Source organism: Cynara cardunculus, assembly GCF_001531365.2.
Source record: "Cynara cardunculus var. scolymus isolate 2C chromosome LG 8, CcrdV1, whole genome shotgun sequence".
Classification (NCBI taxonomy): domain Eukaryota; kingdom Viridiplantae; phylum Streptophyta; class Magnoliopsida; order Asterales; family Asteraceae; genus Cynara; species Cynara cardunculus.
Genome location: NC_037535.1, coordinates 23,586,086 through 23,612,693, shown reverse-complemented (window position 1 = coordinate 23,612,693; position 26,608 = coordinate 23,586,086). Strand labels below are relative to the sequence as shown.

Here is a 26,608-nt window from a genome sequence, read left to right as displayed (position 1 = left end):
ATATATATATATATATATATATATATATATATATATATATATAGAGAGAGAGAGAGAGAGAGAGAGAGAGAGACTGGGGTTCATACGAGAAGAGTAACCGAATAAGAGAACATAAAAACAGTCGAATCACATGTGATTTTACACTAAAATCACATGTGATTCACACGACTCTAGCCATGGGTTAGGTCGTCTGCTCACTCTTGCATTGACTGTGATCCGTAATCGCATGTAAAACATATGTGATTTGGCTGTTTTCTTGTTCTCTTATAAATAGGCGGCAAACAAGTGCATATGTTAATCAATTCATTAGTTTAGATGTGAATCAATTAATTAATTCATATGTGAATCAATTAGTTTATTCATATGTGAATTAGTTAAATAGTTCATATGTAAATTATATGGTTCACATATAAACATATAGCTTACATGTGAATCACATTATTCACAGGGTTCACATATGCACTTGTTTTGTTTCCTATTTTTAAAAATTATGAAACTACCTCTCTATCTTTCATATACCACGCGAGAAATTATCCGGTGCTTCACAGTTGAAGCCGCAAATCTTGACCAAATGAAGAGTTATAATCACTTCTCTACTCCTCAAATAGTGTGTTATTAAAAAGAGTAAAAATCAATTTTAATCCCTAAATTCACAATTTTCAATGGATATCGTAACTTTAAAAACTTATATTTTAGTATGTTAACATTTTTTATCAAGTCAGGGGTATTTTAGTCACTCATTTATTTTAGTCCAATTAAATGAGGAGTATTTTAGTTGTTTCGTAATTTAACACTAGATCTCATATTTTAATATATATTATTAAAAATAAATAAGTAAAAAATTAAAACCCAACCCTACCATCAAATAGAGAAGTGAGAACCTAAATCAAAGCTTGACAATTCCTATGTAATTTTTCGGTCTTTTATTATTTAAAACATGAGGCAAATGGATGTGAGACCAACTTGTTTTTGTAAGACTCGTGAGATTACTTTTTTACACTTGAAACTTCATAGCAAAACGTTGTAAGTTAAAAAAACGAACCAACATAGCAAAAAAACACTGTGAATGTTACCTTCACAACAAAAACATTGTGAAAGTTACCTTCATAGTGTTTTGCTGTGAAGCTTCAAGTGTAAAAAATGGTCTCATGGGTCCTACGAAAACATGTTGGTCTCACGTATCCCAAGTTTGAGATAGATTGTTAATTTTTTTATACATTTTTTGAAAAATGTTTAAAATACTAAAACACTCCTCATTTAATAAAACTTGACGGACGTTAAGATGAAGTACCAAAACTGTTGGCAATTGACAAACGTAAGGGATCAATCTGAGTTTTTGAAGTTTATGGAAGATATTAGTTGAAAATTACAAATGTTAGGGACCAAAATTAAACATTACTCTGTTAGAAATCTATATAATCATAATTAAATAAGGATATAACAAAAATATTCTTTTTTAGTAAAAGAAATGATGTAATCGGTTCAAGAAGAATCAATATTTACATTAAGCATGAGAATTGGTCGCGATTCGTTAGGAAACCCCGTTCATCCGCCCCGGTCGGAGACAGAGATTCCCCATTAAACCAGGTCTTGGGGACGGGCATCACACTCCCCACCCCGTACCCATATTCGTTTCCCGTTGAGGATCCCCATTCCCCGTTGGCGACGAGGATGTGGATGTCATCAAATTCCTCGGTTTTTTTTGGGACGGGGACAAAGATGGGGGATCGGGGTCCCCGCCCCATAACCATACCTAATTTACACCATCTTTTGCATTAAAACAGTGTAATGAGTCGGAAATGGTTTTAGTACAGAACGTTATGCATCACCACTTGAATATTGTATCGTCTTCACGACCAGTGTCTCCTGCAACTACATCGTCACCCCCCGTCAAGTGAATAAAACGATCCAACCTGAAGATTCTCGGTTTTCAAGTTGAATCGATGTCGAATTATGTGGTGAAATACATAGTAACAGAAGTAATCTCACAATCATAATAAGAATCAAACCATGTTACAACTAAAAAAAATTGTGCAAACAACACATGCATCACATACTTGTACAATCCCACTAATTCACTAAATAATGTTTTTGATAAACAATGTACAACCATGTGAAGCATAGCTCAAAACCCTAACCCAGCCGCGCCGACGCCAAATGCAACCCCGCTCAGCCGCTTCGACTTCCTGTTTTCCCAAACACAACTCTCCGGTAGTAGCTTAGCCGCCGCCGTTTTCATCGGCTCCGACTTGCACCTTGTCAGCACAAACGGCTCGTACCCCATCGCATCCGCTAGCTTCTGCTCTAACATAGCCGCCATGGACGGTGGCGCCGGAAATGAACACGACGACCGTGCCGGATTCTGTAGCACCGGCGCGTATCCACCGTCGGCCACCCTCATCAAATCATAATCAGTAGTAGTAGTAGCACTAACAGTAACACTAACCCTTGACTCATCTCCACCTTCGGATTTCACCGCTGGCGGCGGCAGCGGCGGCGGCGGCGGTTTTCTCTTGTTGGATTGGCGTTTGATGAAATCTGTACTGCAAACCCATGTCTCCTTTGATACCTCCATTGATAACTTGGGTTCATACATCATCATCAACAAGCATTCCGGCAACACTTCTTCTCTCTCCTCCTTCACATCGCTTTCTCCCTCTAAAACTCCATTGTTAACCATTTCTTCTTCATGGGTTTCAGAGATCTCTGCAGTTTCAGTCACCATTGTCGACACCTCTTCAACCTCTTCATCTTCTTCAAGAGCTTCCTCCTCTTCAACCTCTTCTTCTTCAAGAGCTTCCTCCATTTCAGAATCAACTTCATGTTCTCGAATCTCATCATCTTGATTCACAACTTCTTCAAATAAAAACCCCAGATACATACTTTCTTCTTCTCTTTGATCTTGATCTTCAACAACTTCATCTTGTTGCACTTCTTGTTGCAGATTTTCTTGAAGGTTTTCTTGATTGTGTTGTTGTAGATCATCAAGTTCTTCATTTTCTTGATCTTTTTGAACCAAACCCATGATTTGTCGATGCTCCATTTCAAGATCTTGTTGAGATTCCTTCAAATCAACAATGGGTTCTTGATCTTCGACAAGTTGTTCATCAATGGTGGGTGCCCAAGATCGAGTTGTGAGAGCTTCCATTTTCATGGGATCAGATCTACATCTCATCAGCAACAAAGCATTCTTTGGTGGTATGCAAATACTCATTCTTGATTCGTCTTTGTGCCCTTCAATTCGATCATTTATTATCTCCAAATCTTCAAAAACATGTCTTCTTGGTTTCTTAAAGCTCTCTTCTTCTTCTTCATCATCTTCTTCCACAACCAGCTCAATATCTCTCTCTCCGCCACCATCGCCGTCCTGCACCGCCACCAACCACCGTGCAAACACCGCACCACAAGAACTCCGATCATTTTCAGCTGCCACCATTTTCTCTTCTTTCTCTCTTTCCGTCCGGCAAGGAAACAAGCAGCTGAACTCCGATCCGAATGCTCTTAAAGCGTCACAAATCGTCACCGGCAAATGAACCCATTTCTGATTACTCCTCTGCTCCGTCACCGGCGCCGGCCAGCTTTCTTGATGGTGTTCTAGTTTTCTGAAGCTAACTTCGCCGGAGCTATGTCTTCTTGACAAAGTTCTGAGCTTTTTTGCTTGTTTTTTCTTGGTTTTAACTCTAACTTGACCAATGCAGGTGACTTTAGGGGAAGAGGGTTCTGGGTTTTCGAAACTACCTCTCTTTTTAGCGGTGGTTGGGAACATTGCCGGCGACGCGCCGCCTTTTATGCTGCCGCTGTTTCTGAGTCGACGGCTGAGGGAGGTGGAGAGGTTGTTTGGTGGGTCTCGTCCTCCGCCGCCACCGGCGGCTCGACCTGGGCTTAAGATTGATTTGGATGAGATCTTCATTGTGGTGGTTGATCAGAGTGGTTCATGGTGATGGTGGGTTTGCAGATAGGAGAAAATGGTGTTAAATGTAGAAGATGACGAGACGAAGGTTGTCTTTTGCAGGGTGGACTGTAAGACCACGCACCGTGAAAAGACCAAACTACCCTTGAGGTTTTCATATTGACAGCTGGCTTTTATATTCTGTCCACGTCACTCAAAAAAATTCAGTGTTAACATGGTGTTAAAGAAACAATCTCCTAATCGTTAAAAGGTGAATCTTGTTTGGTAAAAAGAAAATTGTTTTTTAATGGTTCTAAAATCATTTGAATGATTATGCATCGTGGACATTCTTTAACCATTCAGCGTCCTAATTTCATTGTAAATAATTATCAAATAATTATACTTCATTTTGCACTATATCATGAGAGTCTCTTAATCATTCTGATCACTATCATTTTGCACCAAACCATTCAGTAACTACTAAACAACCCCTTAATCATCGATGGACAAAAATATTAGAGGTTTTCTTTTTCATATTTATCTTGACCGGAATGGGGTCTGTATATTTGACCAAACGAGTTATTATATCGACAACCCTAATTGATTCTACACGTAATCTGTCGTTAACGACACCAATGTATGAGAGCACTTTCATGACTCGTTTAGATGGTGAGGCTCGTGTCTGTCTTGTATTTGAATTAACTCATCCCTCATTTATCAGCTGAGCTAATGTTTAGAGACGGATTTTTGTACATTAAAGCATTTTTAGTAATTATGTTATAATTTATTTAAAAATAAAATATCAAAAGTTATTTTTTTTAAATAAATTATATTATACTTTTAACAGATACTTTAGAGAAGTTGTAGAACCCGAAAAAGTTTAAAAAACTTCAATATTTTTACGATGAAAGTGGATAATATGGTAAGTTTTTTAAGTTATCGAAACTCACTAGCGGCTATGTGTACTGCTATTTAAGTTGATGAACTCTAATTTTGCTGTCGTATACGTTTAAATCAGATATTTTTTTTATAAAAAAATAAAATAAGAGTTACTGACATTGCTAGTGGAATTGAACTGCTTTTTTTAACAATGGGTTTATGGGTCAGTTTGTGCACACCTCGACTAATCTCAAGGGCCATAAAAAACAGTTAAGAAAAATCCAAGTGGTCTTGCAGGATTTGAACCAGTAACCTTTGAAAAAACTATTAGGTCTGTGATGATTTGGTTCATCGTCATATATACATTGAAATTGGAAAAAAAAATTAGAGCATCTTTAACATATATATGCTGTATTTTCTCTTTTTTCTTCTAAATTCTGATCCTCTCATTTTCTGTTTTTTTTTTTGTAACGTTAATTCAACTTTTCTACGTCTATTAAAGAAGCAAATGTTTTGTTCGAACAACTTTTCTATCGAGTAATTCGTTCTTGAACGTTTCTTACCCAGATAGGCATCCTCATTGGTCGTGTACTTGGCAGGTATTTTGCTTATAGTTGGGATCTAATAAGAGATTCAAGTATACAATTGCTTACGACATCGTGTCTTATATGTTTATAACCTCTTTACCCGATAAGAAAGGGCAATATATAATCAAAGAAGGGGAAAACTGCACACACATACATATGTTCGTGTGTGTGTGTGTATGTAAGTATATAGAGGTAAGATCTTTTGTTAACCAATTAAAACGTGTGAACTTTACAAACATCAATGAATCAATAGAAAACAATATATACATTTGGTTGATGCACATAATAAATTTATATAATGAGGGTAAAAATGTAATTTTTTATTTGATCTCTCTTTTAATGCAAATTAATTTTCTACACAGTATTAAAAAAAAGCTTTTAATATCACCAAGTCAAAGACCATATACAGATCAATTATAAATTATAATTAGTTAATACACAGTATTAAAAAAAAAGCTTTTGATATATACTTTTACATATCAATTATAATTAGTTGATACACAACATTAATTATATTAATAAAATATTCAATACATTTAATAAAAATATTACTTCTTTCTCCTACACATTTTACATCAATAGCTTTAATTGGTTGAATATAATTTTTCTATAGAGATTTTCACAATCTCTCTCATGTTTTCTCTATTTTAGCATAGAAGATAACATAGCTATTGAAGCAACAAAAAATGTTTATTTTCTCTATTTTAACATAGCTGTTGTAGATGCTCTTAATTATTTGAGATATAAAAATTAAAAATTTCATAATACTCCACATAAAATAAAAAATAGGAAACTAATTACACCTCTATACATTACTAAATATAACTCTACTTAGTATTTTTTTTTCTCTTTATACACATCAAAATCAAAACTCAAATTTTTTACATTTTCAATATATGAATTAACTTGATTTTGGAGGGTGTTTGAGATGCTTATTTGAAACAATTTATGTTTTTTTACAAAAGTCCATGTTAACTTATTATAAGTTAGAATGACGTAATTTCTTTAAAAACTACTTATTAACAGTTTGACACCGATATAAAATATTTATCCAAACACTCAAAAAATACTTATTATCAATATCAAATCTAAATAAGTCAATAAATTGTTTTTATAAAGAATCCAAATAAAAATCCGTTATAAAAATAAAAAAAAGGGTGGGCTATGGAGGGACAAAAAGGAGCTAATGGACCAATAGTAAGGAGTAGGAGTAGGAGAGTGACAGTGGCATTGTCGTTATTAGACTTAAAAAGTAGGGGCAAGTGCTAATTTCACATGCCTCGTCTTGAAAGAGGGACAACATATAGAATCCAAGAAGGCACGTGACTGAAACCCAATCATGACACCCCATCATCTCACGCGCCTCAACCGCGCGTCACCAACACACAAATATACTCAAACAAAAAAGTGTTGCCTCCAACCATCGCATAAAAAGTCGCGCGGCAAATGTCATTGCAAAAAACTATTTACTTTTCGTCCAAACACTACCTTTACCAAAATACTATTCAGGTTTGAGTAGGGAGAGAAATATGAAAACTATATCGAGGTTTTATCATAATACCTTGATATTAAAATTTTACAGCAAAAAAAAAAAAAACCACATCTTATGGGTTTCACGAAAATATACTGGTTTCATGAATCCAACCCTTCTTTCATATACATACAAATATTAATATCAAGAATTATTTTATATATTTTAAATGCATGATTTAATCAAATGTTGACATAAAAAAGGGAATGCATATAACATTCTTATAAACACTACCACAATCGAGTTACATTTAAGGGTGTTTGATTCAGATAAAAGAATGAAAATGGATTTCCATTCACCTCAGTTTAGCCTGAAATAAAAATTGTTGCATACGATACTGTTTTGTTAAATTACAATCTTACCATGTAAGTAAATGATAGTGTTAAATTACCGATAAACGCTTACCGGATAAATGTTTGTAAATGGCCCCTTAGTTAAAAATGAAATACAAATTGCACTACTGATTTTGTAATTTTAGTGGTGTCAATTATGTAAAGAGAAAGAAGTATTTAATAAAAATATGCAAGTACAGATGGGAGCATGGCATGGCATGGGATGGATGGGGCACAAAAGCATATCGACTTATCATCTAATTATTAAAGAAAAGGGTTGGGTAGCAACACTTAAATTGATGTAACTGGTTCAATTGTACAAATGATTGAAACTACAATTATAATGTACTATTTAAGTTGCAATTATTTATGTTTGAATTCATTCATCATTGGAATCATTGCTATTTTTTACATACTATATATATATATATATATATTCATTTATAGCTAGAATTTAATGTAATGATTAATATATATCTGTTTTTTGTAATATACTCGTTCACAATGTGAACCTTTTTGGAGTGTTTGTGAAACAAAAAGTACACGTAAATAAGTTTCACACTGTGAACTAAATACATATAGTCCAAAAGTGACTAAAAAAATAAACTTGGTTGGAGAGATTGCAATAAAACGACTCATTACCAGATATTACTAGGTAATAAATTGGAGTATCAAACTCATTTCCAATTTTCCATTTACCTGTGATGGATTTGTAAGAGTCTCTACATCGACCAATTCTCCTTCATATATGTTTGAACTTCATTTCTCTCTTCAAGGGCTCTTTTGAAGAGTATCTAATGGGTTCCACATACTCTTTCATGGTATCAGAGCCAAAGTCTACTACTCTAGAGACTCGACACCTTGGGGCAATCTGTACTAGCCTGGCCCCCTTTGGGAAAATAAGTGCCCATCTAGCTCCGGTGAGGGGGCGTGTAAGAGTCCTACATCAACTACACTTGGACAATTCACCTCTGTATATGTTGGAGGTACTCTTACAATGGCATGCTATGCTATTCTACCCATAAATATAATCAAACCCCAGGATTCATACAACAAAAGGGTTGTAAATTATTGCATATATATTGGGAAACGAATGTCTTATTTTGCATGAACTAATTCTTAGAAATGGGAGTTTAAATATCAGTCGATTTCGAGAACAACTTTACCAGGTATTATCTTGGTGTCTTTAGCATCGTGTGCCTCTCGAACTTGTGTAATTGGGAATGTCTTTTGTACAGGTACCTTCAGCTTCCCAGCTTCAGTCAGCCTGCGAATCTCGTCTAGACCTTCTGCATCCGTCCTCATGTATGTCCACCAATATTCTGAAAGGAACAGGCATTAATGGGCACGGCATAATTGGATTTGTGTCGGGACTAAATAGATGCAAACAACTTCCCTAAAGTTAATGATGCTGCCCATACAATTAGATCAGCTCTGCTTTGATTCAATCAAGTATTGAAATAGAGTTAAAGGAGAGAAAAATGAAGTTAAAAAGGAATTGACTGATCGTAACCAAGGGTGCACAATGACGGGCAAACGAAAGGCAACTTTTCGAAGAAGGGTTGGAGCATCTTCAACAGATTCCCCGAAATGGAGATTTTAGAATTTTTAACCTATTTTTTTTGGTCTAAGAGATCCTTCAAAGGAGAGAGGATAAAATTCTCCAAATTTGGAGAACCCTTCAAAATAAAATGATGAAGTGAGAAAAATGATTTTCTTATTGTTCACATTAATGAAATTGAACATATCATCATTTCAAATAAAAAAATTGGAAAATTTCTTGGGATATTAAATCTATTGAATAGTTTAATAATATAATTAATGTTGAAATCTCCAAACATGAAGAAACTGCTAGAGCGTGTTTGGTACCGGATGGAGGAGAGTGAGGTAGGCGGGTGAAAGAATTATGGAAGGTTTTAGGGTTTTAATATGACATGGGTAGTTTAGTAATTCGCCAAACTTGTTCATCTAACTGATTTTTGTTCCACATATTTTGGTGGAACAAAATAATGCATCTTTATTCCACTCTTTCCTGTTCTGTCCCAGTATAATTGTCGTACCAAACATGGGACAACAAGTTTTTGTTATGTCCTATCAAACGCACCCTTAGAGTTGAATGTGATTTTTCTTTTCTTGCAGATATTAGTTTTTGCTTCTCCATTTTGGAGAAATTATAGAGCATCTCTTGGAGATGCTCTTATACCCTAGACTAAGTAAGACGTCTCCTTGGAACTCAACCCCAAAATTTATGGACAGCAAAAAAAGAATGTCCAGCTAAGAAATTGAAATGCGAGAGCATTGCTAAAATTGTAGGACATGCTACCCGCTTACTATAAATGCGATGATTGAGAAGAAGCAAACATAAGCTAGTTTCTTTGTTCAGACTTGAACTCAGAAAAGTAATCGTACCTAGAGATGCACAGGGCCCGGGTTTTTTCAAGCCTGGGCCCAGTCCTTCCAAGTTTGTTTCCAGTAAGCAAAAAAAGGTCCGGGCTTTTATAGGCCTGGCCAGGCCGGGCTTTGGGGTTGGAAAAGAGGCCCAATCGGGTTTTTCAGGCCTGGTTTTTTGGGCTTCTCGAGCTTAATCGGGCTTATACAGGCCTTCCCAGGTCGGGCTTTTTGCCACCAAAATTTCAGCCTCATCAGGCTTTAAGACCGGGCTTCAGGCTTGGTTTGTTTTGTGCATTTCTAATCTCATCCGGGTATGATGCTTCATAAGAGTTTTACCTATTCCATGAGAATATCGATATTGAAGTTGTTTCTTCAGCAAAATGGCGGTGGCTGTAGGAAGGCCAACAGCCAGACCGTACCTATCAGCCAATGACGCAGACTCCCCCTATAGCAAAAATAAACACACGTCAACTGCGAGAAGAATAATTCTAAGATCCACTATTCACAAAATAGTTAAGAAGCTGGCATATGCTACCTGCAGTGTCATGTAATGTCCGCCTCTTTTTAACAAATTGATGCCCAGTCGTTCCGTTGGGTCTATACCAATTGTGTCTAATACAGCATTGTATTGCCCTTTCAAGATCACTTCCAGATCCTGTGATCATAAACCAGTGCACATGAGAGCACGGCCTAAAGGCACCCTACCGATGACCTATCAACAAGTACTCTCTTTGTCCCAAAATAAATGTCCACAATAAAAGGCACACGTTTTTTAAAATGTGTATTTATTACACTTTTTAATTAAGGGGCTATTTACTAAACACTTACAATAGACGCTCACACTTTTTACCGGTTAAATAAACACTTATCGCCTCTTACATAGATGATCGTCTTAACGAGAATCTTACAGTGCCATTTTGCTATCCGAAAATCTTACCTGGTAAGTGAGGGTGGTGACTCTTACCCGGTTAACGCTCGGGTAAGAGACTTTTTTTTTTAAGTATATAATATATTTTATATACGGCAAATGCAACAAATAAACTCAAACACCCTCCTCACCATTGGTGAGGTTTGAACCCCGACCTCCTAGGAGGTGAAAGACTCAGATACCGCTAGGCCAAAGCCCTTGTAAGTGAGGGTGGTCATCGTTACCTGGTAAGTGCTTAGTGGGTTTATGTTGGTAAACGACCCCTAAGTAAATGACAATTTTAACCTTAGTAATAGAGAGAGTAACGGATTTTCTCCCTCATAATTAAAGGTAGAATTGCAAAGCAGACACTTATTTCGGGACAAACTAAAATATAAATGTAGACACTTATTTTTGGACGGAGGGAGTAATACTTAAGATGTTATTATGTCAGAGAATATACTGCTTAAAATTACATCACCTCAGCGGTATAGTCGACTGCCTGTTCGGCACCAGCTGCCAAAAGACGATCTATGCTTTCTCTTTCACATGTAGCTGAAACCGCACAACCTGCTGCAACGGCTAGCTGAACTGCAGAGTAACCTACAGCTCCTCCTCCACCCACCACTAGTACCCTCTGTCTGTGGACATTCTAATTATAAAAGTATTGTGCAAAATACATGGTAAAATTTGCCAAAGATAGCAATATGGCTTTCCTTTTGTTTCTACTCCCTCTGTCTTCATGGTTGCTATGTTCTGAACTAATTAAGCATAATCAATTTTAAAAGTAACAAGTGCTTATTGGTGGAAGAAGTTATGAATTTAGGCATACTATAGCTATAGATAATAAAACATGAACTATACCAAATATGCATATTGATTTCTGAAATTTTGGTAACAAAATTTTTTATACCAAATATGGAGAAGGCCTATGATAGCATTTCACGGGACATAATTTGGAGGAGCCTGGAAAAGAGGGGTGCCATGTAGATATGTCTGGGGATTCAGGATAAGTACTGGCGGCTGAGGACTTATGCCAGGACCCCAACGGATGGGACCGAGTATTTCCTGGTAGAGGTAGGGCTACACCAAGGATCGGTACTAAATCCATTCCTATTTGTTGAGATTTTGGATGAGATCTACTAAGAGAGTGTCCCTTGGTGTGTGTTATTTGCAGAAAACATTGCGTTATTTGCACAGTCGAAAGTGGAGGTAAACGAGGGGTTGGAGCAGTAGAGAGCGACATTGGAAACACAAGGCTTAGGCATTTCCAAGGACATGACCTCTGATATAAGTTCTTGAAGACGCAAGATTTGGGGGGGGGGGGGGGGGGGGGGCGCTGTAACTAGCATAGATGGGAGGAGGGGAGCTTGAGAGGTATAGGGTTGGGGTAAGGTTAGTAAGCCGGTAGATATGTTGGTTGTGTCATTGTCTTACCTTTGCTATGAACCCAACCAGTGAAGCATACATAAGGAGTTAGAGGAAAGCAAGCAATAAAAAAAGAAAGATTTCACGTGTTTCTTTACACCTACTTCTGTTTATATGGGGTTGCTTCCTTTTTCAGATTTCGACATATCTTACTTTCTGGTCTCAAGTTCTTCACTTTCGATTTCTTCTCCCTTTTCAAATTCTTCAGAACGTTTGGGAAATTTTCTTTTTCACACACTTTTCGCAAGTCAGGGGTCTTCACGGAAACAATCACTCTACTATTTCTGGTAGAGAACAGGTGTGCGTACATCCCCCCCAAAAAAAAACCCCACCTCCGGGTAGGATATATTGGGCTCTTTTGGTTTGGTTTGGTTATACAACAGTCAAACAGCATGGGCAGGACAGGAAGAGAGAATGGTTGAGCTTCACAAATAGATTAGGGTGTTATTCTCTCATGCTGTCGGGTTTAACTTTGGGTTATACATTCGCCATTGGAAGTTACAAATAAAATTTTAAATTAAATCATCTATATGATAATTGCAGGCACCAAATGAAAGGTTATCTCCACTAATCCTATATCATATAATCCATACATGAATTTTTCTGTTTATTTGTAATCACATATTCCATTAGTGAACTCACATAAGGAATTACTTCATCCTCTTAAGTCTGAAGATATTACAGTGCTTATGAAGTCAAGATATTAAGTTAAAGTGTGTAATGACAAACAACAAGACCATGTTATTGCCACCAACCAAGAAGTTGGCAACAAAGTGCCATAAACGTACCCCTTACTTATCCTTGCAGTACTTTTAAGAGCACGCCATGCTGTCAGAGCAGCAAAAGGAATTGCGCATGCTTCCTGCAGGTTAACAAAAGTAACATACATTTATGCACCATGATCATTACCTTAAAAGATATGCAATTAACCAAATAGATAGCTCATAAATTCTACTAATGGATGAAGCCAAAATGATGCAACACTTCTTTATATATTTTGAAGCAAGCATGAAAGCACATCTAACATGGTATTGTTTGCAAGCTTGAAATTATTCTCTCAGGCTTCGTAAAATTTATCAATTCACTATAGTGAGGATATACATGAAGAAGAGAAACAAGAAGATATAGGTCGATGATAAGAGTTTCAGTACAGTTTCTTGATGTCCAATAACTACAATACATACCACGTGCGAGATTGTCGATGGTTTTGGTGTAAGCTGATCTTCTGCAAGAATAGCATAATCAGCATAAGTACCTCTCACAGCTGTTGGATGCAGCGCACCAAAAACTTCCTGCCCAACATTAAGAGTCTGAACAGACCCTCCAACTGCAGCAACTTCACCACTAACATCACGGCCCAAAACCAATGGAAGAAGCGATTCAAATAGGGAACGGCCATAGCCTGCTCGCATCTGAAAAAAATATGGAACATATACAGCTGAACAAACGCCACCGCTGAGTTCATTTGAGATAATCGAGTGAAGAGGCTACAAGTTAAAATTTCCAAACTTCATGGACAAAAAGAAGTGTAACTGCATACCTAATCATATACAATGCCACATACTAATGTAAAAGGCATGCTGGAAGATAACTTATGCTACCAAAAGGCCATAGGCCTAGCGCCTAGCGGTACCTAGTAACCCAACCTTCTTTGAGATCGTGGGTTCAAGCCTCACCAAAGGTGAAGAGTGTGCGGGGGTTGATTTGCTTTTCTGGAACTGTATAATGATCATTGTACAGTATTTACTATATACTTCAAGAAAAAGATAAAAATGATGCTCATGGAATTACTTTTCTGCAACTGTATAATGATAATTGTAAGGTTTTGCTTAATGCCTAGCCTCTCCATGAGAGGATTGTTTGTTTGCTCAGGCTTTTTGATGGATACCTCACTTTTCTTTGGGATAGTTTCAGTTCCCTCTGGCGATGAAACTATTTCCTGATTGAAAGAAAAGCATCAACTGGAATAGGATACCGGAAGAGATCCTCCTGACTAAAGAAAGACATTCTAACACTGGGAAGAAAGCTTTGTTCACTAGTTCCGGAAATAGATCCTATTTATGGTGTCTTATACTAATGATGAGATATTGCTTAAGCGAGAAAGCATAGAGAAACTAAGCTAGCTGTCAAACCCATCTACAACGACAAAGCACTTTTGCATGTGATTCTTAACCTAGAGCCCTGTAACTGTGAAAAGTATGCCAGTGAGCCCTCTAGTTCTGTGATGCAAGAACTCATTCCTGCAAGTAACCTATAAATTAGGTATTTTACATCAAAAATTGGTTCTAGGAAATGCTCAATCCAAAAACAGAGATAAAAAGTTATAAATAAGTTAAAAATCGATGAACCAGTATAAGAGGGCACAAGGAAATAACAAATTCATGCACTCAATCATATTGCCGAATTAGTTTAAACGGGGGAAAATGAAACCAAAATTACACAGTTGCCAAGCGTTCCAGAGTCTCATCTAAACCTTCACCAAATTTTCGTTTGCACAGATTCTGTAAAGTGGATACGAATTGGGCGATGAAGGTATTAGTTTAACCACATAAATGTAGTTATTAAAGCTTTATTAAACTAGTAAAATCCTCTTGACAGACGTCTCTATTTTATCCAAAATCTACAGCAGGATACCTAAAGTTCACATGATGAACACTTTGTTGACTTGTTATGAACTTCCACATCAACAAATCAATCAAAATTGAGAAAAATCCATACATTTGCGCCTAACCTTCTACGAATTTCGACAGCACAAACAGTGGTGAAGCTAAGCACAATCTAAAAGCCGACTCCATCTTACTGAGTTCTATTCCCGATAAACAAACAATGAAACGACACCAAAATTAACAAAATAAATCACAACTCACCCTTGTATCGAGAGGATTAACCGAAACGGCGCGAGCTCGAACGAGTACCTCATTCGGCTTAAGATCAGGAACACGGACATTATCTCGTACTTCAAGAACACCAGCACCACCGAACCGCGGCAAAACCACCGCTCTACAGCTCGTGACAATATTCCTAATACCAAAACCTAACCTGTGTGAAGAATAACACGTGCCTTGGATAGAACCAACCGTTGTTGAAATTTTGAGCTGCTTAAATCGCAATAACGACCGCATCGTGTAATTGTTTCGACGAATGATCGGAAATTCAGAGGTGTATAGAAGAAATCAATGAAGAAATTCAGTATGTGAGAGAGAATTGGAGAGGGGTGGAGGAGGGAGGTGGTGGTGGGTGGCGGTGGACGTGTCTCCGTTTGTATCCGCAGAGGATGTTAAGGTCCATTGCAACTGCATCTATTTCATGCCTCCTTTTTAATTTTCAGATTTATGTTTCTTTCAATTAATTTCCCCAATTATTCATTTTATCTTTTTTTCAACTTTCGTCCATTTCTTTCCTTTTTTAGTAACCATCATGTTTGTGTAACCAAAAACCCGGTTCGGGTTTTAATTTTGTAGATTAATATAAGAAAAAGTCTAAAAAAATTCAATGAACTTGCGAGCTACTCGAGATCGACTCGGCTCAAACTCGAACTCGACTCGATTTATTAACGAGTCGAGTCGAGTCGAGCGACCCAATACTCGACTCAAAAATCCCGTGAGATACTATATTTTTTTTATCTATGATTAGTTTTAAAAAAATAATCAGTTCATCACTTTGCTTTCAGTAATTGCGTTTTGCACATTCAGTTGGTTAATGTCCCATATTGTACTGTTTAACTTGAAAATCTGTAACTTTGTTTGCTTTGAGACGGTGAGACCGTATGGCACTAAAAACCAAAAATACATTGATCCAACTGACATTACAAAACCCCTTTAGCAACAATATGGTTTCAAAGCTGGAATGTATTATATAAATGGGTAGTTATCATCAATATGATGACATACTTATAATACATATGGCTACAAATTTACAACAAACACTACATTAATCATGCGATAAAATAGCGTCATTATAATAAGAACTATAATTAGGGATTTAAGATTGACGTTAACAAAAAAAAAACATACCTATATATACTTATATATATATATATATATATGTGTGTGTGTGTGGAGTATTCAAATGAGTGGAGAAAAAAGATTGAGAACGTAAGAACTCGAAAAAAAATATGGATGAAAAAAACATAATATAAATGTCATAAAATATTATTTTTTTTGTATAATTTGTTTGAATTAAATTTTGATTAGTGAATTACATTTTTGGTCCCTTGTCTATACCTGATTTTTGGTTTTCGTCCCTTCCAACCGTAAATTACACTTGTGGTCCAAAATTTCATGTTTCGGGTCCTAAATTAATCCCTGACGCTAACACCATTAGTTTAGAGTCCGTTAAATGAGTCACATGCCCCTCACTTGAGGGCTATTTTGGTCTTTTTACATATCTGCATCCTTCACCTCCTTCGACTTCAATTTAAGAACCCTAAATTGATTAACCCAGATTCACCACCACCTACCTCCACCCTCTATAGAGCCACAAGGAGTGTGGAGGGGTGCAAAGAAGGGCTTTGTTCGAGAGGGATGGGGCCCTATTTCATCGGAGTTACGAGGAGGGGAAAGTGGTTCAAAGATGCGTCAATCGAGAGGTATGGGAAAGTGGTTCAAATATGGTGACACACAACAAATTGATACAGTGACGCTTCTCACAACCCTATAATTTTTTACACTATGATGAAGAAATGAAATGATGACCCATACCACCATATACACTAAACAAGGGTGGTGTCTAATTGGTTTAGACTTGAGCTCCAAAGGTCAAAAGTACTTGAAGGTCCCAAGTTCAAATCCAATGAGAAATAAAAATCCTCTTGTGGTCACAGAAGTTTGAATATGGTGACTCCAGACTACCCACAAAGCAGTTGGTCATCCTAGAAATAGTCTGTTAGGATTGAAAATGCATGTTTCCATCAGATTTTACACCAAATTTTATAAATTTATGACATACTTTTCGAATCTTTTAACAGATTGCAAGTTATACAGAGTAGTCATGCATACATGCATACATACATGCATACATACATATACATACATAAACATGCATACATGAGAGTTACTTGTTGTCTAAACAGGCAACTATTATGCACAATGTAATTTTGTTGTCTAGTGTTTTGGTAGTACTCGTGGATTTTTCATAGTTCTAATCATGTACAATGCATATATGTAAACAAGTTTGAATATGCTTCTTGACTATTTAAGAATTGACAAGAGCATGACAAAACCATGTATCTGTACTACATATATGTAAACAGGTTAATATTAGACTGTTTCTATGTGTATATATAGTTACATATTATATTTAACCAAAAAATGATATCTAAAAGCTCAAAATAAGTACATATAATCATATATTATACTAAATCGTAGTTTTTGAGTCTGTTTTCAAGTACAGGAGGAAGGAACTTAAATGATGAACATTATCAAAAATTCTAATTCATTAATTAGTAAAAGGAAATTTTCTAGAATAAGATTCTTTGATGATCAATTTGTGATAAATCAGAGCCACCGAATACAAATCAGTCAATCATGTAACCAAAAGCAAACCTAATTTTACATTATAAACATAACAAGGCAAACCAAGTAGTAGAAATGAAAATGAAGATACGAAGACAAACTCAAAGTCGCTTATGATGAATCCTCGAGCCCTAAACCAAAGTCGCCTACTGTAACTCGATGAATCCACAAGCCCTAAACCGAAGTCGCCTACCATAACTCGATGAATCTTCAAGCCCTAAATCGAACATATGAGACAAATTGAACTCTCACTCTTAACCATAGATGGACTTAGAAATATTTTCAAGTGATGACACCATCTAACAGTAAGAAACATATATAAATATTTTTCTCAAAATCAACATTACTCTGGTGGTTAGTTCATTGCTTTTTTCTATGTAAAGTCATGTGTTCAAGTCTTTTATTGCAAGTTTCTTTGGAAACATAATAAATCTGAAATTAAAAGCTAAATACTAAAAAAATGACACTAACAATACTCGAATTCAGGTTTAGGATGGGAGAAAAAGTCTTGCAAACCAACTTTACCAAGGCAAATTTGTGTCTTCGTTATAGTTCCAAAATATTATATGGTGACACACAACAAATTGATACAATGACGCTTCTCACAACCCTATAATTTCTTACACTATGATGAAGAAATGAAACGATGACCCATACCACCATATACACTAAACATGGGTGGTGCCTAATTGGTTTGAACTTGGTCTTCAAAGGTCAAAAGTACTTGAAGGTCACATATTCAAATCCAAGGAGAAATAAAAATCTTCTTGTGGTCACGAAAGTTCAAATACGGTTAGGGCTGTAAACGAACCGAACGAACATGAACAGGGGCTTGTTCATGTTCGTTCGTTTAACTTAACCGAACAAACGAACAAACACGAATTGTAAACGAACAAAAATCTTTGTGTTCGTGTTCGTTCGTTTAAAAATCAGGTGTGTTCGTGTTTATTTATGTTCGTTCATTAACATACTAAATGAACGTAAATGAACAAGCCTAAACGAACATAAACGAACATGTCTAAATGAACATAAACGAACAAGTCTAAACGAACATAAATAAACGAACACTATTACTTATCGTTCAATTAACTATTACAAAACAATCACCATTCATTAATCATCATCATTTGAACAAAAAAAAAATTCACCATCATCATTTGACAAAAGTGAAAGGGTAAAAATTTCAAATAAGACAAAATGATGATAAAATTTAAATCTAAACAAATTCTAAAAAATTAAAACTTAAATAAATATTATTTGAATTCAAACTAAATAAATAAAATATTATATATTAAATTTAATATATAAACGAACATAAACGAACGAACGTAAACAAACATAAATGAACGAACGTAAATGGAATGTTTACGAACATAAATGAACGAACCAGACTTTTGTTCATGTTTGTTCATTTAACTATTTGTAATCATGTTCGTTCATTTATTAAATAAACGAATATAAACAAACTTACCGTCGAACGATTCACGAACTGTTCGTTGAACGTTCGATTCATTTACAGCCCTAAATATGATGACTTCAGACTACCCACAAAACAGATGATTATCCTGAAATTAGTCGTTTTGGTTGAGAATGCCTGTTTCCATCAAATTTTACACCAATTTATGATTACTTTTTGAATCACTTTACAGATTGCAAGTTCTACCGAGTAGTGAAGTCTGTATATCCGACGTGTGTTCCATTTCATGTAGAGTCTCGACACGGCATGCATATTCTCTGAACCATGCTTCCACTTAACACATTTAAATGTCCTACGTGTACCCAACCGTTACAATCTCCTTCTCCACGTGTAACCCTAAAATCCACTATAAATACATCACCATCACCATCACCATCACCATCACGCAATGTCAAAGCAGGCAATGTCAAAGCTAATAGTTGTCGCCTTCACCATCGTCACACTCCTAGCCTTCGGTTCTGCCCACAGGACCATCGTCACCACCACCATCGAAGATGACACCTTTGACACCAACCCCAGCTCCAAAAAAGAATTTTGTATGCAACATCTCCGGGACCAACAACTCCTGCAATGCCAGAATTACCTGCAACAGCCGGATCAGACCCCTTCCGGACTGCCAAACCCACAGCAGCAGCAAGCCCTCCAACAATGCTGCCAAGAGCTACGAAACGTCGACGAACAGTGCGTGTGTAAGGCCGTGAAACAGGTGTTCGGAGAAGTCCAACAACAGCAACAACAGCAACAACAACAACAACAACAGCAGCAACAACAACCTTTTGGTTCCCAACAGTTGAAACAAAAGGCTGAAAACCTCCCTAACATTTGCAACGTCCAAACCAGAAAACAATGCAATATTAAAACCGGCAAACAATGCCGGAGTCAGGTCCAGGGACGAGAGTTCAACCGGTGCCAAAAGTACTTGAAACAACAGTCCGGCTCCGGCTCCGGCTACCTGAGGACGGTCGTTTCGTTGGAGAAACAGCCGCAAGAAGTGGAACAGTGCTGTGAAGAGCTTCGAAATGTGGACGTKGAATGCCAGTGTGAGGCGATGAAGGAAGTGTATAGCCAAGCTCAGAAGGAGCAGCAGCGGCCGGAGATGGGGCAGTTGGGAAGGATGGTTCAGAATCTGAAGAACCAATGTAACTTAGATGTGGAACAGTGCCAAATTCCATCTTGGATGTTCTAAGTAAGGTAGCTTGATGGTTCAGTGGAGACGATGATAAATAAAGCTAGATAGGGATAGGTCGTATCTCTAGTCCATGTTAATGGCTTTGAGATGGGATTAGTTTCCCAAGCTATTGATCATCTATGAATAAATAAAATGAGTTTTTAGTTCAAATGAACCTAGATATTTAACCCGTTAGTCAAAATGATTAATCTTGAGACGATCATTTGTTTTGTAAATAGCTTAGGGTCACTGTATTTGATCTTTGGGGAATTTTTTATTTTTAATTGTATTTGAACATGAGATTTTCAGACATTTTTTTTATCTTTGAACAAAATTCATTAATTTTGACCAATTTATGAGAAAGATATATAGTCTAATGCTTAAACATGTTAATTTGTTATCATGTAACTCTTAATTGAAGTTTGGTTCTTAATGGTTTTAAAACTTTTTAGTGGTTTTAACCTTGTGAATAATTTTATGTCATGGGTTTTTCATTGTTAAATAATTATATTTTATTTTGTATTATATCACGAGAGTCTCTTAATTATTCTGATCATTTAATCATTCTACATCAAACCATTGAGCAATTGTCAAACAACTTTTAAATATTGTTTTAAATAATTTAAATTGGAATTAATTAGAAACAATTTAATTGGGTTAAAATTAATAGTATAATAATGTAATTTATCAAGTTTTTCCGAAAATAAAAACATGTTGGTATAATTTCTAAATTAAAGTGGATATATAACTTTTGGAGGATTTGAAAATTTATGCAATAACAATTAAAAGGAATATTATGTATAATAAAGAGTATAATGGGTTTCTATCCTTGATTTCTTTAAGGAAAATTCAGATGCATAACCTAATTTTTACATATAAGAGGCATTTATTTTATTGATCGAGCATGACAAAACTCGAGAGAATCTTACCTGCTAAGAGGCATGTACATGACTGGTAACTTTAACCGATAAGTGTTTAACATGTGTCACTTATTTTAAAAGGTTGTTTGGCAGTTGCTGAATGATTTGTGTTGAATGATTAAGTGATTAGAATGATTAAAATGCTCTCATGATATAGTTCAAAATGAAATATAATTGTTTGATAAGTGTTTACAATGAAATTAGGGCGTTGAATGGTTAAGGGAGATCTAAGATACAAAATCATTCAGAAGGTTTTAGAACCATTAAGAGGCAGACTCATTTTTCGCCAAACAAGATTCATTTTTTAACGATTCAAATACTGCCTCTTTAATGAAACTATTAAGAGGTAAACAAACAACCCTTTAAAAAAAAGTCTGTCTTAATTTTCACAATTCTAAAACCATCTGAATGATTTTGTATCATGAGTCTCTCTTAACCATTCAACACCTTAATTTTATTATAAACAATTATCAAACAATTATATTTTATTTTACACTATATCATAAAAATCTCTTAATTATTTTGATCACTTAATTAGTCTATATTAAACCATTCAACCACCAACAACAGAAATTTATGTTGATTAACCTATACCAATAAACCACCATAATCTCAACCATGCTTCCACTTGCTACATGTAAAACTCCTACGTGTAGCTCAAATTTTCAACACCTATACAATCCACTGCTCCACGTGTAACCCTAAAATCCACCATAAATACCCACCTCCACCATCATCATCCTACAATGGCAAAGCGAATAGTTCTCGCCTTCACCATTGCCACCCTCCTAGCTTTCGCTTCTGCCCACATAACCATCATCACCACCACCATTGAAGACGACACCTTCGACATCAACCCCAGTTCAATAAAACAACAGTGTAGCCAACATCTCCAGGGCCAACAATTCCGGCAATGCCAGACTTACCTGCAACAGCAACAGTAGGAAGCACTCCAACAGTGCTGCCAAGAGCTCCGACACGTCGACGAACAGTGCGTGTGTAAGGCCGTGAAACATGTTGATATAAGAACACAGAAAAGGATCGATAGAAGAACAAAGTATTTGGTAACCAGGGAACTCTCTTATATTCAAGACTGCTTTTCTGAGTACATGAAAATATGGAGAACAAAACAGGCTTTAGATAGGAAAAAGTATATGAAAAATACTCAACAACCCTAAAGAATAGCATCACCTAAAGAATAGCCTAATCTAACAACAAGACCCATTAGGCAATTTATTTAAAAAAAAAAAAAGAAGAAAAAACTCCACGTGATTTGAGAGCTCCTGGCAATACAGTTTGAATCATTCTTCTTCATCCTCCCTTGATTCAAACTCCATAACTCCCAGCTTGTATCTGAAGTAGACAAACTTCTCTCTGGATAGTGCCTTAGTGCATATGTCTGCAAGTTGTTCATGGGTGCTGCAGTATTCAAGGCTTACCTGCTGCTGTTTAATCATCTCTCTGATGAAGTGATACTTTAACTCAATATGCTTAGAACGATTATGCATAACATGATTTTTGGATAAGTTGATGGCAGACTTATTATCACAATAAATCACAGTGGGCTCACTTTGTCTAAACCCAAGATCCTCAAGAACTCTACGAAGCCAGATTGCTTGACAAGTAGCACCAGTAGCTGAGATATACTCTGCTTCAGTACTTGATAGAGCTACAGTGTGCTGCTTCTTTGAACTCCAAGCAACAGCACCACTRCCTAGTGAGAAAACGTATGCTGAGAGGCTCTTTCGATCATCAACACAACTGGCCCAGTCACTATCACTGTATCCCACCAACCTGATCCCTGCAGACTGCTTATACCATATTCCMAAGCTCATAGTACTGCCAATATACTTTAGAATTCTGCGAGCAGCTCCATAATGAATTTTGGAAGGCTGATGCATAAATCGTGAAACCAGACTTACTGCATAGGTCAAATCTGGCCTAGTGTGAGTCAAGTAAATAAGCCCTCCTACCAAACTTCTGAATGCCTCCTCATTAACTTTATCTGCTCCATCATTGAGCAGAAGTTTCTCATTGCAATTCATGGGAGTATTCTCTTCCCTGCAGTTGCTCATTCCAAATCGAGATAACAGGTTTTGGGCATACTTTTCCTGACAAAGATAGATTCCTTTGTTGGTCTGCATTACTTCAAGACCCAAAAAATACTTCAACAAACCCATATCAGTCATTTCAAAGGTCAGCTTCATTCCCTGCTTGAACTCACTGATCAAGTTATCACAAGAGGATGTGCAGATGATATCATCTACATATAAACACACATAAATGACATCATCTGTATTATTCCTTTTGATGTATAAAGTAGGCTCATTGTGACTCCTTTTATAACCATTCTCCATGAAGTACCCATCAATCTTTGCATACCAAGCGCGTGGAGCCTGCTTTAGTCCATACAAGGCTTTATTTAGTTTGTAAACCATGTCAGCCTTTCCTCGAACAACAAAACCTTCTGGCTGTTCGACATATATTTCTTCAGACAGATCACCGTTTAGGAAGGCTGACTTCACATCTAGTTGATGAACAAACCACCCCATCTGAGCTGCTACAGCAAGAACTACTCGTATGGTTTCAAATCGAGCAATTGGAGCAAACGTCTCTTGAAAATCAATACCTTGTTGTTGAGAGTAACCCTTGGCCACTAGCCTTGCTTTGTGCTTTACTACTTCACCATTAGCTCCAAGTTTGGTTTTGAATAACCATTTAACTCCTACTTTGTTTTTGCCCGGCGGAAGAGAGACCAACTGCCAGGTTTGATTTTTTTTCAATGGCCAACAATTCTGCATGCATTGCTTCTTGCCACTTCTTGTGTTGAGAGGCTTCATTGTACGTGAGTGGGTCAGAAACAGTAAGAGCAAATTGACAAGAAGCAATCTCGCCTTCTTCTTCAGACAACCCTTCTCCACTATGATAATCTTTAAGCCATGATGGAGGATTAATTGTTCTTCTCAAAGGACCAGATGCATGTGTAGATGTGAAGGTAGTAGTACGGGGCTGGTGGATTGTAGTCATTGGAGTAGGAGTTGACTCAATTGTAGTAGGRGAAGTACTAGTATCATTAGGCATAGTACTAGGAGTTGACTCAATTGTAGTAGGAAAAGTACTAGTATCATTAGACATAGTACTAGAAGATATGATAGGTGATTCATCAGGAAATGGGTCAATAAAGATATAGGAGTGGTTGAGTGTTGCTTTCTCTTGGCCCCACACCCACTTWGAATCTTCAAGAAAGATTACATCTCTTTTGGTAGAGATCTTTTTTGTGTCAGGGTTGTACAATCTGTACCCATGGCTTTGACTTGAGTAGCCAATAAAAATATTTTTTTCAGACTTGTTGTCTAACTTTTTTTTCAGCTGAGAAGGAATTAAGCCATATGCAACACAACCAAAGACTTTTAAGTGAGAGACAGTAGGTTTTTTACCTGTCCATGCTTCATATGGAGTCYGATTTACAAGAGCTTTAGTAGGTGACCGATTAAGTACATAGATGGCAGTAGCAGCAGCTTCAGCCCAAAGGAAATTAGGTAGCTCTYTTTCCTGCARCATGCTTCTTGTTAAGTTCATGACCGTTCGATTCTTTCTTTCCACTACACCGTTATGCTGAGGGGTGTAGGGAATGGTAAGTTCTCTTTTGATTCCAGCTTTTTCACAGTAGGAATTAAATTCTTGTGAACAAAATTCGCCCCCCGGTCTGAGCGAAGGACTTTGATGAAGCACCCACTTTCTTTTTCAACCATTACTTTAAAGATTTTGAATTTATCAAATGCTTCATGCTTATTAGCCAAGAAGTAGACCCAACATATTCGAGTTAGATCATCAATAAAAAGCAGGAAGTACAAGCTGTCACCTAGGCTTGGGACTTGCATAGGTCCACACAAGTCTGTGTGAATCAACTCCAGTTTATTTTTTGCATGCCACGATGTGGACTGAAAGGGATACCTTGCTTGTTTACCTGTGATGCAAGCTTCACAGATTACAGATGTTCTGAGTTTAGGCAGCCCCCACACCATCTTCTTGTTGTATAGATGTTTTAGCCCTTCAAAGTGCAGGTGGCCAAATCTGCAATGCCATCGAAGTGCTTCATCATCAAATTTGGAGATGAGAGCATGAGTTGAAGTCAKCCTTGCATCGAAAATAAACATGTTGTTATTTGCCACTGCAACCTTCATCACAATCTTTCCTGTTATTTTGCTCCTGATTACACACATATCATCATCAAATTGTAGTGAATAACCATTCTTCATGAGTTGCCCAACAMTGAGAAGGTTGTATTCAAGCTTGGGGGMATAATAGACATTGTCTAGTATCTTGAATGTACTGTCACTTGTATAAATCTTGACAGTCCCTTTTCCTTTAACAGCCACTTTCTTTTTGTCACCCAATCGCACTTCCAAATGGAATGACTCATCCATGCTCACAAAGTTGTCTTTGATTCCKGTCATATGATTTGAACAACCAGAGTCAATGAACCACAAGTGATTAAAGTTGTTGGATTTACCAGTGTTGGTCACTAGCATGTATTGATCATCTAGAACAAACTCTTGTGGTGAGATGACAGCCAGTAACARATGTTGATCATCTGTTTCTGCCGCTTCTCCATTTTCTTCATTTTCTGCTACATTGACTTGATTTTCATTGTTATACCAGCAATCCTTTTTAAAGTGACCAAATTTTTTGCAGACATAGCATTGAGGGACCTTGCTTCTGTCAAAGCTGCCCCTTCCACGACCKGCTCCTCTTCCTCTAAAGCCTCGATCCCGTCCTCTTCCACGTGAGAATTTGTTAGGACCTTGAACTACCTGAAGAGCCTGCTCATCTTGTCGATCAGGTGTCTTAAGTGGTTTATCAAGAGAGGCTCGACTGTTGATTCTTTCCTCTTGTGATTGTAGAAGTCCCATAAGTTTAACGGGGGTGACATCGGCCAGATCAAACATCACTTCGATGGATGGTATTACATAGTCAAACTTAGGAGACAAACTCCTAAGAACTTTCTCAACAATCTTCTGATCTGTAAGTTCTTCTCCGTATGATCGTTGCTGACCAACATTATTCATAACACGAGAGAAGTAGTCACCTACTGCCTCGTCATCTTTCATAGATAGATTTTCAAACACCCTCCGTAATCCTTGCAACTTAATTGATTGGACTTGAGAATCACCCTGAAATTCTATTCGAAGAATTTCCCATGTATTCTTTGCAGAGTCGGCTGCCGCAATTCTGGAAAACAGGMTGTCATGTACACCCTGYTGGATGATTGTCATAGCTTGAGCGTCTTTTGTTTTTGCCTCTCTATTATSACCGTCTCTGTTATTTGTTGCTGTGAGACCCAGGTATACAACATCCCACAAATCTCGTGATCGAAGGATAGTTTTCATACGAAGACTCCAGTGTTCATAACCTTCTCCTTTGAATACTGGAATGATCACAGAGGTAGTGTGTGATGTACTTGACTCAGCCATTGAGAGATGAATCAAGAGAAGATGCTAACCTGGCTCTGATACCACAAATGTTGATATAAGAACACAGAAAAGGATCGATAGAAGAACAAAGTATTTGGTAACCAGGGAACTC

At 36.8% G+C, this 26,608-nt stretch overlaps 3 protein-coding genes across 3 annotated transcripts; 1 reads left to right on the top strand and 2 right to left on the bottom strand.

Moving 5' to 3' along the window:
* Positions 1-1,990: 1,990 nt before the first annotated feature.
* On the bottom strand, positions 1,991-3,910 carry LOC112516343. The gene has a single exon (XM_025123354.1). The coding sequence runs from the start codon at positions 3,908-3,910 to the stop codon at positions 2,126-2,128; it is 1,785 nt and encodes a 594-aa protein (XP_024979122.1). The 3' UTR covers positions 1,991-2,125.
* A 3,990-nt stretch (positions 3,911-7,900) lies between these two features.
* On the bottom strand, positions 7,901-15,245 carry LOC112517368 (reticulon-4-interacting protein 1, mitochondrial). Its single transcript, XM_025124774.1, has 7 exons — positions 14,812-15,245; positions 13,129-13,356; positions 12,733-12,806; positions 10,998-11,157; positions 10,145-10,264; positions 9,946-10,054; positions 7,901-8,540 (listed from the first exon to the last, which is right to left on the bottom strand). Exons 1-7 carry the CDS (start codon positions 15,064-15,066, stop codon positions 8,359-8,361), a joined length of 1,128 nt encoding a protein of 375 aa, XP_024980542.1. The 5' UTR covers positions 15,067-15,245; the 3' UTR covers positions 7,901-8,358.
* A 4,060-nt stretch (positions 15,246-19,305) lies between these two features.
* LOC112517247 (2S seed storage protein-like) lies at positions 19,306-20,148 on the top strand. Its single transcript, XM_025124618.1, has one exon. The coding sequence runs from the start codon at positions 19,323-19,325 to the stop codon at positions 20,118-20,120; it is 798 nt and encodes a 265-aa protein (XP_024980386.1). The 5' UTR covers positions 19,306-19,322; the 3' UTR covers positions 20,121-20,148.
* The last annotated feature ends 6,460 nt before the right edge of the window (positions 20,149-26,608 follow it).